Source organism: Chelmon rostratus, chromosome 18, assembly GCF_017976325.1.
Source record: "Chelmon rostratus isolate fCheRos1 chromosome 18, fCheRos1.pri, whole genome shotgun sequence".
NCBI lineage: Eukaryota > Metazoa > Chordata > Actinopteri > Chaetodontiformes > Chaetodontidae > Chelmon > Chelmon rostratus.
Window position 1 is genome coordinate 10,945,633 of NC_055675.1, and position 14,743 is coordinate 10,960,375.

Here is a 14,743-nt window from a genome sequence, read left to right on the forward strand (position 1 = left end):
GGAAGGCCAGGTAATTTGCAAGACAAGGTTCACAAGACACACGAGACAATCTGGCACAGAACAAAGGGAGACACGGACTATATATACACAAGGTAACAATGAACAGGTGGAGACAATCAGGGCGGGGCAGACAATCAGAGAGGCGGGAAGGACACCAGGAAGTCAAGGGTCTGAAACAAGAGGAGAGTTAGGGTTTCACAATAAAACAGGAAGTGCATAACAAGACCTGACACTGTAAACAGACACATGAACAGACAGGATGTGACATGACAGAGACAAGCTCATTCAAAGAACTTACACACATTCACATGATGGCTGAGCAGGGTGCATTAAAGCAGCACTACAAAGAAGGACAAATACAGTTCAACTTGTGTTCCTTTATTTCCTCCACTCTTCAAAAGATATAAAATACAGGCTAAAAGCATGATCTGTTGACTGGAATGAGGAAGTCCTTTCAAGTTTGAAAGGAGTACTAAGTATTGCACCCTGAAAAAAATCACATGCAACTGAGCCAACGAGACTAACGTATAAACTTTGCTCTTACTTTTTGCCCCAAATTCTACTTATATTTTCTTATCTTAAAGCCTTCACGGGCCTCACCTGGAAGTTATTCCAAACTTTAAGTCATCCATCCATTTCATCATCTCATTAGAGGATTTGGAGTCATATTCAGAGCTTGTTCACTCTTTTCTCGAAGTGTCAAGTGTCATTTTGGGTGAATGTCCTCCATATTATGTATGTGGGGCCTTTGCACAACATATTTAAACACTGTCTTGTTTTGTGTGTCTGTTATATGTTGACAGCTCAGTGTGAAAGAGCAGGATGTGGGTGCAAGGTGTCTCTGAGAATTGAAACAGACCTGCTTGCTCATCCGTGCTATGCAAAAGGGAAAATGCAGATGTCAGTTTTTTTTTCTTCACTGTAGGCAAAGAGTTAGCCTCCTCTTGGGCTGTGAAATGTTAGATGGTACCTTAGACGGTATAATTCTGAAGATATCTCCAGCAGATGCCCAATAGATATTGACATCTCTAATTCAACCAGCGAGGATGGATATTTATTATCTGTTTCTTCTGTCAGTGGAGGTGGAGAACCATCATTTAGAACCGTGGACAGAGGAAACGCCAGTACGTCAGTAACGCATATTCGGCACTCAAGAGGTACGTTTTTTTAAGGCCTTCGGGGTGATGAAAACAATTTTGTTATGGTGGCAACACATGTATATCATCAGCATAAAGGCCATGCTCTGAGCATGCACTAAAGTTAGCAGTTGTGGTACTTCCGTTATGTAGGAAGAAAAGCATCGTTCTATTTTTCACAATGAGCGTTATTCAAAAAGTAAATAATGTTTGAGTTTGTAAGAAAAACACAATCTGAGCATTCCGAGACTCTCAACATTGCTGAACATTAGAACATATAAAATGAAGCGATACATAGCACTAGTGTGCGCCTGACGTAACAAGCTGACACGTACCCGGAAGGAGAGAACGGCGACCAACAAAGAATCTTGAATCTTGAATCATGAACAGTAAAACAGAAAAAGTTAAAAATTCATCGGCTGAAATGACTACACCGGTGCAAGTATTTGGTGAAGCACACGTAAGTGGAGTTTGGGAAGCTACTGTTTGTATTTGGGTGTCAATTAACTTGGTGAATTGATCCCGTTAATTAATTAGCATTGTTAGCATGTGGAGGATTTCGACATTAATCTAAACCCGCATTTTGCTGTTAAAAGGATACAGTTTGGTATCAGAATAAGGATACTACTTGATATGTTTCACTAATGCATGATATTGCAGATTTCTATCGAGTGCGTAGACAATGCTGATGGATTTCCTGGTGTCATTGTCGATGACGATGCAACATTCATTTCTTTTCAAGAAGTAAGGTTTATACCATTTAGTTTTAGGCACAGAGTAGAAATCTCTTTAAATATATGGTCTTCAGTAATATATTTTTTATGTGGTGTGTGATGTGTTTTGTTTTGTTGTTCATTTCATGGCCAGAATGCCACCGAGCAGACCGCTTCCGATGACGGACAAGGCCCTTACAGGTATGCCAAGGCCAATCTGTTTGCACAGCACCTTTCCACAGCGATGCACTTCACATGTTTACGTCTTATGTGTTCACATAAGACATGAAGGCACTAAGACAGACATAAATGTGATTTAAAAATATCAAAACAAAGTAGAACAGATGGTTAAAATGAATAAAACAGATTAAATGTACACTTTTTAGGTGTAATGCGTGGCTTGACCTTAATATTCCATCAATATCTGTTCATTCTAGTGTGAAATCTTTTTATCGCTCTCTCCAAATGTTGTGCTGTAGTTCGGTGCGACCTTTCCAATTTGCCCGTTATGAGTACGAGGACGCTGCCAAGGACAGAGATCATCCGGAGACTGTCGGGAATCCACTACCCAGGTAAAAGACGTGCCGTCTCTTATTCTCCTCTCGCTTGTGAGGCTTTTCCTGGGGGCTGATAATTAAATGTGTTGCATTCGACTGCTCTGAGTATATTTCATTTATGTTTTACTTGTCTTTGCTAATGAAATACCAACATAGTACACTGTTAATATTTGATGAGTCATCAGTCCAAAAGGACGTGTGCAGGTGGAGGGAGAGTCATTTTTGTTGCATTTTATTTTCAGAACTTTAATTACATTTTTTTCAGCCTGTCTCGTTTATTCATTGTTGCTTGTATTTCTTATTGAATAGTTCGTCCACAGTGTTTGTTTTTACACAAGGCTGCATATTGCTGGATGTAGTGATTGTAATACCAGTGATATTAGTCATTCAAAAATGTTCTATTGTATTTCCCACAGTCCTGAGGAGGAGGAGGAGGAGGAGGAGGAGGAGGAGGAGGATGACTGCAGCCGTCTACAGCCATCAGACATCAACATACCCGACATGGCACTGATCATCTTGTGCATTGTTCTCTTGTTCATTGCTCTTTATATTTTAGCTGTTATCCTTTATCCTACATTTTAGATGACTTTTTCTCATCACATGATGCATTATTGGAAGATTACAGTCAGTGAAGCTTAAGTTAAAACTCTACCCTGAACTACACTAAAAGTTGACCTTTCCTGATGAGGCTACCTTTTTGTCCATCCATCCATTTTCTCCCGCTACATTTTTGTCTAAATAAGCAATCTGAAAGAACCTATTTAATACCTATATAATAACATTTGCTTGCCTTTATTTCACGGGGGGTGAACCGCTCTAACGCCACATGGTAAGATATGTGCAGCCACAAATGATCTATTGGACCTATTTACATTTCCTCTGGATTAATTATGACCAGATTTGACTGACCTGTAAGTGCCTGTGCAAAACTACATTCATTAAAGTGACAGCTGATCAGCCTTCATGCCTGAGCACTTAATCAATGTTTCAGAAAGATAACAGTCAGACTACAGTACGTGCAACTTATATGCAACAATTCAGAGCAGTGAACAGCAAAACAGCTGCTTGGTTAGGCCACAGTTGAACATGGTTTGCAGTTCAAGTCAGGGGATGAATTGATGAGATTATATTGATACCAATGCTACTGTTGATTCTGTTTCGCTTTTATTTATTCCTGATCAATCATCTGTATGCAAGAAAAAGTACAAAATAACTTTTCAGCTTCAAAGCGACGTTTTCTTATCATCCCTGCCTGTGCGGGTTCAGCTCGCTGAGAGCTGACGAGCGATTCAAGATGGCTGTAGCAACAGTCTGTCATCATCTAAAATGGATAAAATGAGTTAGTATCACATAGGATATTCACCCTCAGTAACAGACACGATGTTCAGTGTGTGTGGAGTGTTAGATACATGGCATTCCTGGATTTTAAGCCCACGTTGTGTAGAAAGACAGTTCCAGCATCGGTGAAAGGTATTGATGAGCATGTGATTCTGATAGATCGGACAATCTGGAACTGGTTCTGGATCCCCATCCCTGATATCTGTATCACAGCAACTGAAATTAACACTTCCGCAATAGTCTGAGTCAATCCTCCAGCTCATGTCTTGGCAGTCTTACAGTTTTTAGATTCAGTTTGAACCAAATCAAGGAAAAGTTGAGTTACATTAGCTTTCACTAGCTTTGAAAAGTTTAAGTGAACACACAAAGCTTTTGCCTCCAGTTCTCCAGCTCAAGGTCAGGGTGGACAAAGAACGGACTTCAATGCAGGAGCCTGCAACCGAAATCCTGTATCCTGTAATCAAGTCGTAGCAAAAGTTTTGTGCAAGGTCAGGATTTTCTTAGAGAACTGAAACAGACTGAATTGCTGATCGGTGGGATTCTAGTAGGAAAATCAAAAGAATTACGCAAGTACATGTCACAATGTCCATCACATTCAGATATAAGGCCACTGCTCAGGGGGTGAACACGCTCACACGTTGTGTATCAGGCTGTGGAATTCAGGCCACCAAGGATAGACTTCAGTTTTCTGTAATGTCTGTGGACCACAGCAGAGCAACAAGAAAAGGAGGGAAAGTGTGATCACCGTTCTGTACATGGATCTCAGGAAAAGAGGTATGTTATGTTTTACCAAAAGTCATTTAGAGACAAAGAAATATATTGTAGGTTGTTGTTGTGTATGTTTGCCGTTAATTAGACCCCACAGAGGTCTAACTCCTACAAACTGTTAAAAAAAACTTCCACAAGAGAGGTAAAAGTACACTTGTTTGGGATTTTGGAGGGCTGTAAAAAGTCACTCAAGTTGGGGTATTTTCTTATGGCGGGAGAGAGGCGCTTTTATCATTTCCGCCATAGTGAGGGTTACTTTAAAAATAATGTTTTAGTCTGTAAGAAAAATGAATGAGATTCTTTCTTTGTAATAAAAACTCAAAAAAACACACAAAAATATCTGACACGAATGAAAAACGGTTATAAGAAATAACCTCGGCCAAGCAAAGGGTTTCCTGAAATTGCCCAAACAGCATTTTGATATTTTCCGCATCAAAATGAAATATTGCATTCAACGCGGAACACTGACCTGACTCCACCCCTGCCGGTTTGAGATACCAGATGTTTAAGCACTAACGGGGACAGCGATGGCAACGTTCGATGAAAAACCAACCTGCGTAAGTTTAAACATTTTAGGCTGAAATGATCATGTGCACGTTCAAGTAGTTGGTAAAGTACGCGTGAGTGGAAGCATTGCAGTTTGGGAAGTTACTGCCTGTATTTGGAAGCAGATTAACTTGGTGGGCTGGTGGGCCGAGTCAAGTCCGAAACACTAGCATTGCTAGCACGCCGAGGAAGTCCACATTAATTTAAATAATATGCTGTTAAAGGGACAAAGTTTGGCATCAGATACTTTTCACTCATGGTCATTTGTGATGATGTTGCAGATTTCCGTCGAGTGTGTGGACAATGCTCTGGGAATTCCTGGCGTTATTGTCTATGACGACGTGACGTTCCCCATCTCCTCTCAGCAAGTAAGGCTTTATGCCGCTTAGTTTGAAGTGCAGATTCAATCTGAAATTAAAATGCGTTCTTATGCGATGTTTATGTTTTGAAGTCATTTGATTTCTGTTTTCTTTCCTCATGCGAGGATGAGGAAATCGCCATGGACTGCGATCCTCCGCTGACTGAGGGCGTTTCAAATGACAGGTATGATGAGTGTGGATTTTTCTTGACAGGCGTTTGCTGTCAAACACTGTAATGCCACGAGACAAAGTGTGTGATTATGCCTTCTGAATAGTGGCTGATTATGCTTTATATATATGTATATTGATTTGATTTGTTTAGCCTTTATTTAAGCAGACTTTTTGGCCAAGAAGCAGGAGTAAACACCCAATTTCATTTTGAGTTTGTTTTCACAAGCTGCTGAATATGAGGCATAGACACAAAACTACTGGAACAAATAAATAAATAAATATCCGAAGGCAGACACATATGCTACCTACCATGTATGGAAAAGTAACTGCAGCAGTTTCCTGTTACGTTAACTGACAAAGTTAACAGGAAGTGACAAAATAATCAGAATCAGTGTCCCCTTACTAGCTTTTCCCTCATAGGCGGATTTTATTTTTCCAATGCAGCAGTAAAGCACCGCCTGGATCCTCCACCGATGATGATGAAGTCTCCCAGGAAGTAGACTTGTAGTTCGAGGAAAACGACAGGTAAGTTATTTTCTGGGACTTTTTTCTGGAAGTTCATTATTTTAGACATGCATTTATACATTTTTTATTCATTGCATTATTTGTTTCTTGTCTATGTCTTCATTGGGCTACACATGACTGAATATAAGATTATTCTAAGATTTTGTGGTTTTCTTTTGTATTTCCTGCAGTCCTGAAGGGGAGGACGATGCAGATTTACTGAAGACACCTCCATTTTCCGGACACTTTGTTTTAGAATTACAATGTAGGAACTTATTACATTGCTGTGGACCACCACATAGACAGAGGAGGTAATGCCAGACTGAAGATCGGAGTGGAACAAGCACATGTTGTTCGGATATCTGAGGCAGATGTGATTATAAAACATATAAAAATGTGAACGTTGGTGTAGTGTACAGTGGGCTGTGTCCTGCTCAGTTTCTATGAGATTTATTTTTGATAAGATTTGTTGAAGTGTCTTCATTTTGTTTGTTTTGTCCTTTAATCACTTTCCCTGTACTGTAAGAAATGAGCTGCTGTTAAAGAGAAGACTTCTCTGAATGCTGTAGCAGTGATTAAAGTGGAACAAGCTGAGAAGCTGTCTCTGTGCCTTTCATTTCACACATGACCTGATGTAGTTGGGTTTAGTCTCTGCCAACTTACATTTACAAAGCACAGGTGACCGTGCTAACCACTGCGCCACCCGAAAACACACCATCCATCACAACAGTAACATTTCATTACGCTTGTATAGGCCATACAAATACCAACCAAATACTCCAAATCCTAGTTGTATTGTTTTATTGTTTTTTGATCATACTCAAAACTTTGGTCGACTATATGTGCATACTGTTTACTGAGCACAAAGGCAAAATTCTCCATATTAGGATATCTTATTAAAACCTTTTTGACCTTGTAAATTGAAGCAAGGTGTAGGTGAATTCATTTAGGCTTTAAGAGGTTCAACTATTCATTCTTTTAAAAGGATAAGTTAAGACAAGTGAGCTGTCCTTTATTAGAAAATAGGGAGATCAGAGTTTCTCCCCATCTGTCACTTATGTAGCATTCATTAACAGTATATAAACATTACACAAATGCTTTATAAGGAGCCCTAATGTTGTAAGCAGATTCAAGCGTTTAATCGTGTATTCATCAACTATGACTCCCCCTGTGGCTGCCTATGAGTGGATGCTGGAGTACAAACAGATAATGAATAAATGAATAAAAAACAGAATCATATAAAACATGTCTTAGTGGGAGAAATATTTTACACTTCAAAATGTGATCATTAGGACTCTTTGACTCCAGCTGATCACTGGTGACAGACTGTAAGGCTGTGATTTAGATGAAATACACATTAGAGACATGAGCCACTCCAGGAGCAGGCCTCCAGTTTTACACATGAAGTTCAATGAACTCACCACGAGAACCGCTCAGCCTGTGAAAATGATTGTATTATGTCTTTTGCAGCTGTGGAGGGAGCTTTCCAAAGTTTGAAAAATTAAGGGTCTACTGAAAGACAATGTCCAGTTGCATTATGGGAATTGTAGGAGCCAGTGTTTTTGGAGCTTGGGGCTGAATTACAGGATACTTCAAGCTCTGCTGCTTTTATTTTGCGCCTTCTTTTGAAAATTTGCCTCTTCTCAGTCCCTCGACTTTATGAAAGTGCAGTAGTGAACTGCTGAAGTACCCGTTTGAAGAGAGAAAGCTCACACACAAAGCAGCCACATGAAATGACATCACGTGCATGACTCTGGGTGTGTTGCAATCTTTATTGCCAACTGAAGATCAGTTCAGTTATGTCTCACTGCTGTAAAAATGACAAATATCAACTAAAACTGGGTTTGGACATACACTGAAATATATGAAAACATGAAAACAAGCATGACAAAAAAAAAAAATCAGTGCACTTTAACACTTTAATCAAACAACTTGGAGCAGCAGTTGCATAGAATAGAGCCGTGTGAATCTCAGTGCCCATTTCACTTGGTTAAGGTAAGACACATGACGGCAGGCAGCTTTAAGCTACAGTGCCGAGCTGCTTCGACACATTATCCACACTGTGTGAATAAGACAAGAAAAATAAGACGAAAACAGAACAACTGTACCAAAATCCCAAACTTATACATTCAAGTCTCTCAACACAGACACTTCACAGAAACGAGCACTTTGTTCATTGTGAGACAAACACTCTTACAAGAACGAGAGAATAAACAGGAATAAAAATGAAATGCGAGTCAGTAGCTGCGGTAGTAATCCGTTTGTGAGGCACATCTGTGGGGGCTGCGGTTGGGATTGTAAAAAGGGCGTCCGACTTCTGACATTTCGGGGTCAGAAATTGCGATTCAACAGGCTCAGAGGTGGAGGCGCCCCTGACTGCGTTTGGTATGGAGGGGGACCTGGAACAGAAGCACCAGATTAGTGGATCTGCAGACAGCTTCAATCGTGCGAGACAGAGGCGGACAAAATTAGAAAACCCACTTTGTAACAAGGCGATCGTGTTCGTCCTGGAAGCGTAAGTTCATATGATTGTGATTTCAAAAACCCATTTGCAATTTTTTCCAAAATACCAAGGAACCAATGGATATTTCAGAATAAGCAGGGGTGTGCGGGGCTGGGGTCTGTCTGTGGGGAAACTAACCTTGGGTGTTTCTGGACTGCCGAATGGTGACACTTCTAGTGAATTCTCTTTGTCAGAGGAGCTGTTATGGCGATGCTGGGCGAACTTTCTCTTTAGTGCTTCGGCAATAAGAGCGGCTGGGTCACTGAGCAGTGCTGCACCTCCCTTACTGCGTCTCCTTCTGACTGGCGTGCCCCCTGGTGATCTGTGAAGGAAGGGAGGGAAAATGCTTAGTCAAAGGACAGTTTTGTAGCATAAGCAGACATTAAATTAGGAAATATACTACTGTTTTAGGATATTAATATCACTGTAACTCAGTAAGAAATTCTGGCTCATCTATAGTCGTATAGTCCATCCTACTGCCCACCTCTCCACTGTACGCAATTTCACTTGATTTAAATCCTTGAGAACGTCCAGCATGGATGGGATCCCTTTAACGTCTGAACCCTTGCTGCGGCCTGAGTCCTGAGGCTTGATCCCCCCCTTATCAAGGTCCTTCTCGTTCATCCTGCGCTGCCGGATCAGCTCTAATACAGAAGGAGTCTCTGTGGAGAAGTCAGGGCAGGGAGGAGGAGGAGGAGGAGGAGGAGGAGGAGGTGGAGGTGGTGGAGCAGCACAGCGAGGCGTGGAGGTAAGAGCTGGAGGAGACATCAAAGGCGTGCCTGGTGCATTCTGGGACTCGATCACACCTAACAAGGTGTTAAAAGAGCACAAAAAGGTTGTAACATTTGCCCGACTTGAACGTCACGGTACAACCTGCTGAGCACATTTGTGAAAAGATGTTGAGAGAGGGCACAAAGAATGTGAACCTGAGGCTGGAGCGCCAGTAACAATCATGGCGATCTGAGCTCGCAGTTTGAGCAGCTCGCTCTCCAGGGCTGTGATCTTCTTCAGGGCGTCTGGATCAGTTGTCTGTCTTGTGGATCTGCCTCCTCTCTGGACTCGACTCAGGGCTGGTTCTGGGTATCTCACCACATCCCGATTTACAGTAATTCGCTTCTTTGGAGGCAATTGGTTCCTATGGAGATCAAATCAGTTTTCCATTTATTTTAAATTCATGAAAGAATTCTAGAAATGCACCTAATGTATATACAGACACTACATACCAGCATACACAGCTTTTAAAACCATTTGCTTTGACTAATTACATTTCATGAAATGTACAATCCACCATTTAGTGCAGATTAGGACAAAATATGTAAACACCATAGCTCGATTCTCTAGTTATTCTTCACTGTAAACCCACACTGGGAAACATTCCCTTGACCGTGTTTGTATTGTGCCCATGTGTGTTCTTACCTGGTCTTGGCAAAGCTGTCGCCCTCGTCCTCAAACACCCACAGGACATCAGCGAATGAGGGGATGGCGGGTGTATCCGCGGGGATGTCACCATAACCCTGGGGCCTATAGTTGAGCAGAGGGACCTAAGGACAAAACATGGACAAGGAGGGATTACACACTGTGGCGCTGACTACATGACAAAATAACAGACAATCACAGAAGCTATGATTAATGACATAAATCCCTAAATATATCCCTATACAGTGTAATTTCATACCAACCTACAGTTTTCATTGTTACTCTAGCAGTCATAATAAACTGGACTGGAGACACACAAGTAGCACAGATACCTGAAAGTGGACACGTGGTGTAGGTGCCAGCGGGAGGTTGGTCCCGATCATCCGGACAATGCTGCGATACTGACCACAGAGCTGACTGTCCCACACCGGAACCAGCTACACGTGAGACAACACACACAGACAGACAAATTTCCATAATTACAAATTCACTCAGTTAACTTTAAGGGAGTCATAAAAACTGCTAGTAAGACCCGTGATATCCCTGCACACCAGTATGAGAATCCGTAACATGATATAAACAGAAGTGTGTGTGTGTGTGTGTGTGTGTACCCACCATGTCTGGAGGCACTCCAAAGTACTCCAGGACAATGCGCAGCACATCCAGAATATCCTCTGCTAAAGACATTGGAAGGACTTTTTCATGCACCAGCTGATGACCGCAAAGCTCCTCTTTCTGCTGACTGTCTTGATAAGAGGCCAACACAGAATGGATGCCACTAAGTCACATACTTCACACCTGAAACAAAAGAAAACACACAATCCTGGGGTATAAAAAAAAAGAACAAATGCAAGTCAGCTCCCGAATACCAGCAAACATAGAAAACGGGATATTTTCAGAGTTGGAGGCGCTAGATGCTAATAAAACTAACTTGGATGTCATATTTCAAGCAAAAAAAAAAAAAAAAAAAAATCAGCGAGCTCCTGGAGTCCATTATTGATCCAACTGTCAAAGTGTCGCCTGGCGGCATCACAAACTGATGCTCGGACAGGCAGCTGTCTCCCTCTGCACCGATGTACTCTGGCTCGGCTGTAGATCTGCGCTGGGTCGACATCTTCACAAATCATTGTGGATTTTTAGTTTAAACCTGACAAGAGTTCACCTTCTGTACGAGGCAGCGAAGGTACGCGCATGGGAACCGCAGTGTGTCCCTCTAGAAAGCTGCATGGCTCATCAAAAAGTACAATGCGCGACGCGGGGAGACAGGGGGGGTTAAGCGGACATATGTGTGTACTCACCGTGAACTCGTTCATTAGCAGGTGCATTTGTCCGAAATCTTTATTATAACCAGTAAATGCAGATAATCGGGATGAAGTTGCGGCTTCCGTCTCAGCACGCATCCAAACAGAAAGTCTATGAAGTCAAAAAAAGCTGCAGCAGCAAAACTGCTTCTGATTGGCTGTAAATTTAGAACTAGTAAGAGACACCAATAGGAGTGGGCGGCATTGCAGCGTGGCCAACGGTTGGTCGACCAATTGCGTTACGATAATCGAGCACCAAATTTGTATTTTAGTACACGAGCTACGTCTGCCCTACGGTAAGAAAACATGGCAAAATCTAATTTCAACACACTTTCATTTATAGGACTATTATTACTTGTAGCAGCCATACAATTTTGTGTTCAAGCGATACTACTAAACAAATGAAAATCTCTTTCTTAGCACTTGGCTCGTGTATGTACGTTTGAAAAGTAGCTAGCTTCTTTAGCTAACTAGCCTCAATGTTAACGCTCGCGCTACGGCTTGACAGAACAAGTTTATAAAACTAGTCTCATACCGCGAGGTTCCTTGCTTAAAAACGTACACTAGTAACCACAACGTTATCTGAAATCACACAGTTTTTATTAAGTACTATTTCCTTCGGACTGAATTAAGTTAGATCAACGTTCTTGCAACACATTTTGTCGACCATGGCTTTAACGGTAACTTTAAATTAGGCGAAATACACAAATACGTTGCCACTGTCCGTTTCAGGTCAAGTAAAGTTAACAAAGATGATGGATGCTCTGTCGGTGGTGAGTCAGCTACGGGACCTGGCTTCTGAGCCGCAGAACAGAGAGGTGATAGTCCAGGACCAGGGCTGTCTCCCCGGGCTGGTTCTCTTCCTGGACCACCAGAATCCAGACGTCCTACTTGCAACTCTTCAGGTGGGGGAAAGAGGCCAATTATCATGACAATTATATTATTAGTTCTAGTAAGTGTTAGTTCTAACATTGTGGTAATGTACATAATGGCTTGGATTATTTTGAATCCTGTGTTAATTTATATCAGTTCTGGTGCGAAGATGCAACATCTACATGCAGGATAATTTGAGAGTCTGCTGCTGAAGCCAGATTGAATTTCTGGACAAAATTCAACTCATGAATGTATTCATGTTAGATAAATAATATTTTAAAAAGACCTGTTTTCCACTGATATCAACACAATAACAATAATGTACATTTGAGAACAAGTAAAGGCGTCTAAATGCATGTCTCTAAAAACTGACTTGAAAACATCCATGACTGAAATAAATTAAAACCAATGGCTGTTTAAAAGGTAGGAAAACTCATTCACCTACGATTCACCATCATACTTGAATGGACAAATTGAGAAAATAATTATGTTAGTTGATTAAGAGCAGCTTAGTTAGTTAGCTGGGGTGTACCTGTTTCAAAAATGCAGTATGCATTTTAATCCCTCTTCTGTCTTTGTCCTCAGACCCTGCGCTACTTGGCTGAGTTGTCCCCCAACATCCCCACCATGAAGAATGAACTGGGCATGATGGTGAGCTTGGAGAACCTAATTGGGAGGTGAGAAGATGTTTTCTTTACACTACCTTGTTGACTCTTGCATGTTGATGTGCATCCATGTTTTCTGGAACTGTCTATAGAGTATTTTTGTCTGCTTCTTTTTACTGCAGTAATTCCATTTGCTTTTTGTTGTTTTTTCCTCATACATTTAAGCATTTCAAGTTAAACCACTCACAGATTAATAGGTAACACAAGCATTGGATAGAAAAACCTAATGGTTGTCTTTTTATTTAATGTAAAAGGTGTTCAGTCACCCCAAAACACAGAATGAAATACAGCCTCATGATCAGACTGTGCTGCCATTTCATTTCTCTTCAGTCATTTAAATCACTAAACAACTCAGAGACGTGGATGGTGAGTCAGAGGTCTGTGACCAGGTTTCATTAAATCCAATTTCCCCATATAGGAAGGGCCTGTCTGTTGATATCACAGCCTTGGCCCAGGAGGTGTTTGACGTTCTGAGTGCGCCTGCTAATCCTGTGCCGCGCACACCTGAGAGGGAGAAGAGAAAGAAATCTCAGTTCTTTATCAACTCCTCCAACAAGAAGGCCAAGTCTGTCACTCTTCACATCCAGGGGCTGGATAGCACTGTGAGTAGGCTAACTGACTGACACACACTCACTCCTGTGCATGACAGCAGCGCTTATTGTTATCGCCAGCAAATTAATACAGTCTCCATCTCATATCAAGGCCCAGCGAGGCTTGTGTGAGGAGGCTCTTCTGAAGGTCAGAGGAGTGATCAGCTTCACCTTCCAGATGGCCTCAAAGAGATGCACCGTCCGCATCCGTTCAGACCTGCCCACTGAGGTAACACACAAGGACAGACATTTACTGTCAGTGTGTGCTTAAGAAGCAACTGGCCTATTAAAATATTAGATCATATTCTCTAGTTATTTATGTTGTTGGATTGTCAGAGCCACTGATACACAGTAAAAAATAACACCTCTGATCTCTGGTTGATGTTAGTTAATTCCAGTCACCTCCTTCTCTGTTTCTTAATTTGCAGAGTTTGGCATCGGCAATCGCTGCCACTAAGGTGTTGTCAGCCAAACAGGTGGTGAAGAATGAGGCAGGAGAAGAGGTTAGTGGTGGTCATAGAGCTCTCATTTTGACTGTGTTGAAGACTTTCCAGTGCACTGTTGAAACCAAGAATTGTAGTTCACAAAGTGCTCCTATACTTCCCTCCTCTCATTTTCTTCAGGTTTTTATTCCTCTGAACTCATGTGGAGTGGAGGTGCAGCAAAACTCAGCTATACCAGACTACCTCCCAGAGGAAGAGGAGAGCCCGGAGAAGGAGGTTGACAGAGCAATTTCCCGCACCACAGCCAAGGAAGACCCCAGTGGAAGCTGGCTCAACACTGCTGCAAGCTTCCTCACGAAAACATTCTACTGGTGAAACTGGTGCAGTTTGATTTCTTGAGATCCAGTGTTACTGGAGTGGACATTACTGGATTTTAGCAGACCACAGGCCAACGCCCAGGCTTTGTGTGCTTGGTCTGACCTTCACCAACTTGCCATCTATTATAAAAAACAAACTACAAATTGTCAACATGTGCTGAAGGTATTCTTCTATTACCTCTGTTGTGCTTACTGAATTCAATGGAGGCACGCACACTTGAAAAATATATTTTTCTCTGGACTTACATAATACTGTTTTTATACAGTATTCTCATTAAATGTAAATATTTTGTCAGACTTTCCAAACTGTCCTTTTTCTCTTTTCATGTAAAAAGTGTTTCTGCTACTTTCTTCTACAGTTGGGTGTGTTTTCCTGTTTATCCTGCTGTTTGTTGGTAGTTGTACTGATTTATGCTAAAATAAACTACAAAACATGAAGATTTCACCATAATTACACTGTATTTTGGATCAAAAAAAGGACAA

At 41.5% G+C, this 14,743-nt stretch overlaps 2 protein-coding genes and 1 long non-coding RNA gene across 5 annotated transcripts; 2 read left to right on the forward strand and 1 right to left on the reverse strand.

The window, feature by feature from the left end:
- The first annotated feature begins 893 nt into the window (after positions 1-893).
- On the forward strand, positions 894-6,680 carry LOC121622076. Of its 3 annotated transcripts, none has more exons than XR_006007675.1 (9): positions 894-1,157; positions 1,797-1,880; positions 2,004-2,050; positions 2,329-2,421; positions 2,823-4,518; positions 5,340-5,426; positions 5,543-5,601; positions 6,033-6,113; positions 6,284-6,680. It is a non-coding gene; the product is annotated as an uncharacterized LOC121622076 (long non-coding RNA). The 3 variants fall into 3 exon arrangements; XR_006007676.1 differs by lacking the exon at positions 894-1,157 and adding an exon at positions 1,171-1,596; XR_006007674.1 differs by lacking the exon at positions 1,797-1,880.
- Positions 6,681-7,844: 1,164 nt separating this feature from the next.
- mtfr2 (mitochondrial fission regulator 2) lies at positions 7,845-11,427 on the reverse strand. The gene is made up of 8 exons (XM_041959091.1): positions 11,310-11,427; positions 10,627-10,809; positions 10,344-10,448; positions 10,012-10,136; positions 9,522-9,730; positions 9,080-9,401; positions 8,734-8,917; positions 7,845-8,491 (listed from the first exon to the last, which is right to left on the reverse strand). Exons 2-8 carry the CDS (start codon positions 10,696-10,698, stop codon positions 8,447-8,449), a joined length of 1,062 nt encoding a protein of 353 aa, XP_041815025.1. The 5' UTR covers positions 10,699-10,809; positions 11,310-11,427; the 3' UTR covers positions 7,845-8,446.
- A 130-nt stretch (positions 11,428-11,557) lies between these two features.
- Positions 11,558-14,679, forward strand: armc1l (armadillo repeat containing 1, like). Its single transcript, XM_041959001.1, has 7 exons — positions 11,558-11,608; positions 12,045-12,217; positions 12,771-12,862; positions 13,269-13,452; positions 13,553-13,669; positions 13,869-13,943; positions 14,064-14,679. The coding sequence occupies exons 2-7, from the start codon at positions 12,065-12,067 to the stop codon at positions 14,256-14,258; spliced, it is 816 nt and encodes a 271-aa protein (XP_041814935.1). The 5' UTR covers positions 11,558-11,608; positions 12,045-12,064; the 3' UTR covers positions 14,259-14,679.
- The last annotated feature ends 64 nt before the right edge of the window (positions 14,680-14,743 follow it).

What these genes read in the sequence shown, in the direction of transcription:
- mtfr2 (XM_041959091.1), bottom strand. Translation starts at nt 10,698, where the DNA reads ATGTCTTTAGCAGAGGATATTCTGGATGTGCTGCGCATTGTCCTGGAG. An exon ending in TACTGGCGCTCCAGCCTCAG is followed by an intron (nt 9,402 to 9,521) that starts GTTCACATTCTT and finishes ACACCTTGTTAG; the next exon opens with GTGTGATCGAGTCCCAGAAT. An exon ending in AAATTGCGTACAGTGGAGAG is followed by an intron (nt 8,918 to 9,079) that starts GTGGGCAGTAGG and finishes CTTCCTTCACAG; the next exon opens with ATCACCAGGGGGCACGCCAG.
- armc1l (XM_041959001.1), top strand. Translation starts at nt 12,065, where the DNA reads ATGATGGATGCTCTGTCGGTGGTGAGTCAGCTACGGGACCTGGCTTCT. An exon ending in GTTCAGACCTGCCCACTGAG is followed by an intron (nt 13,670 to 13,868) that starts GTAACACACAAG and finishes CTTAATTTGCAG; the next exon opens with AGTTTGGCATCGGCAATCGC. An exon ending in AGAATGAGGCAGGAGAAGAG is followed by an intron (nt 13,944 to 14,063) that starts GTTAGTGGTGGT and finishes CATTTTCTTCAG; the next exon opens with GTTTTTATTCCTCTGAACTC.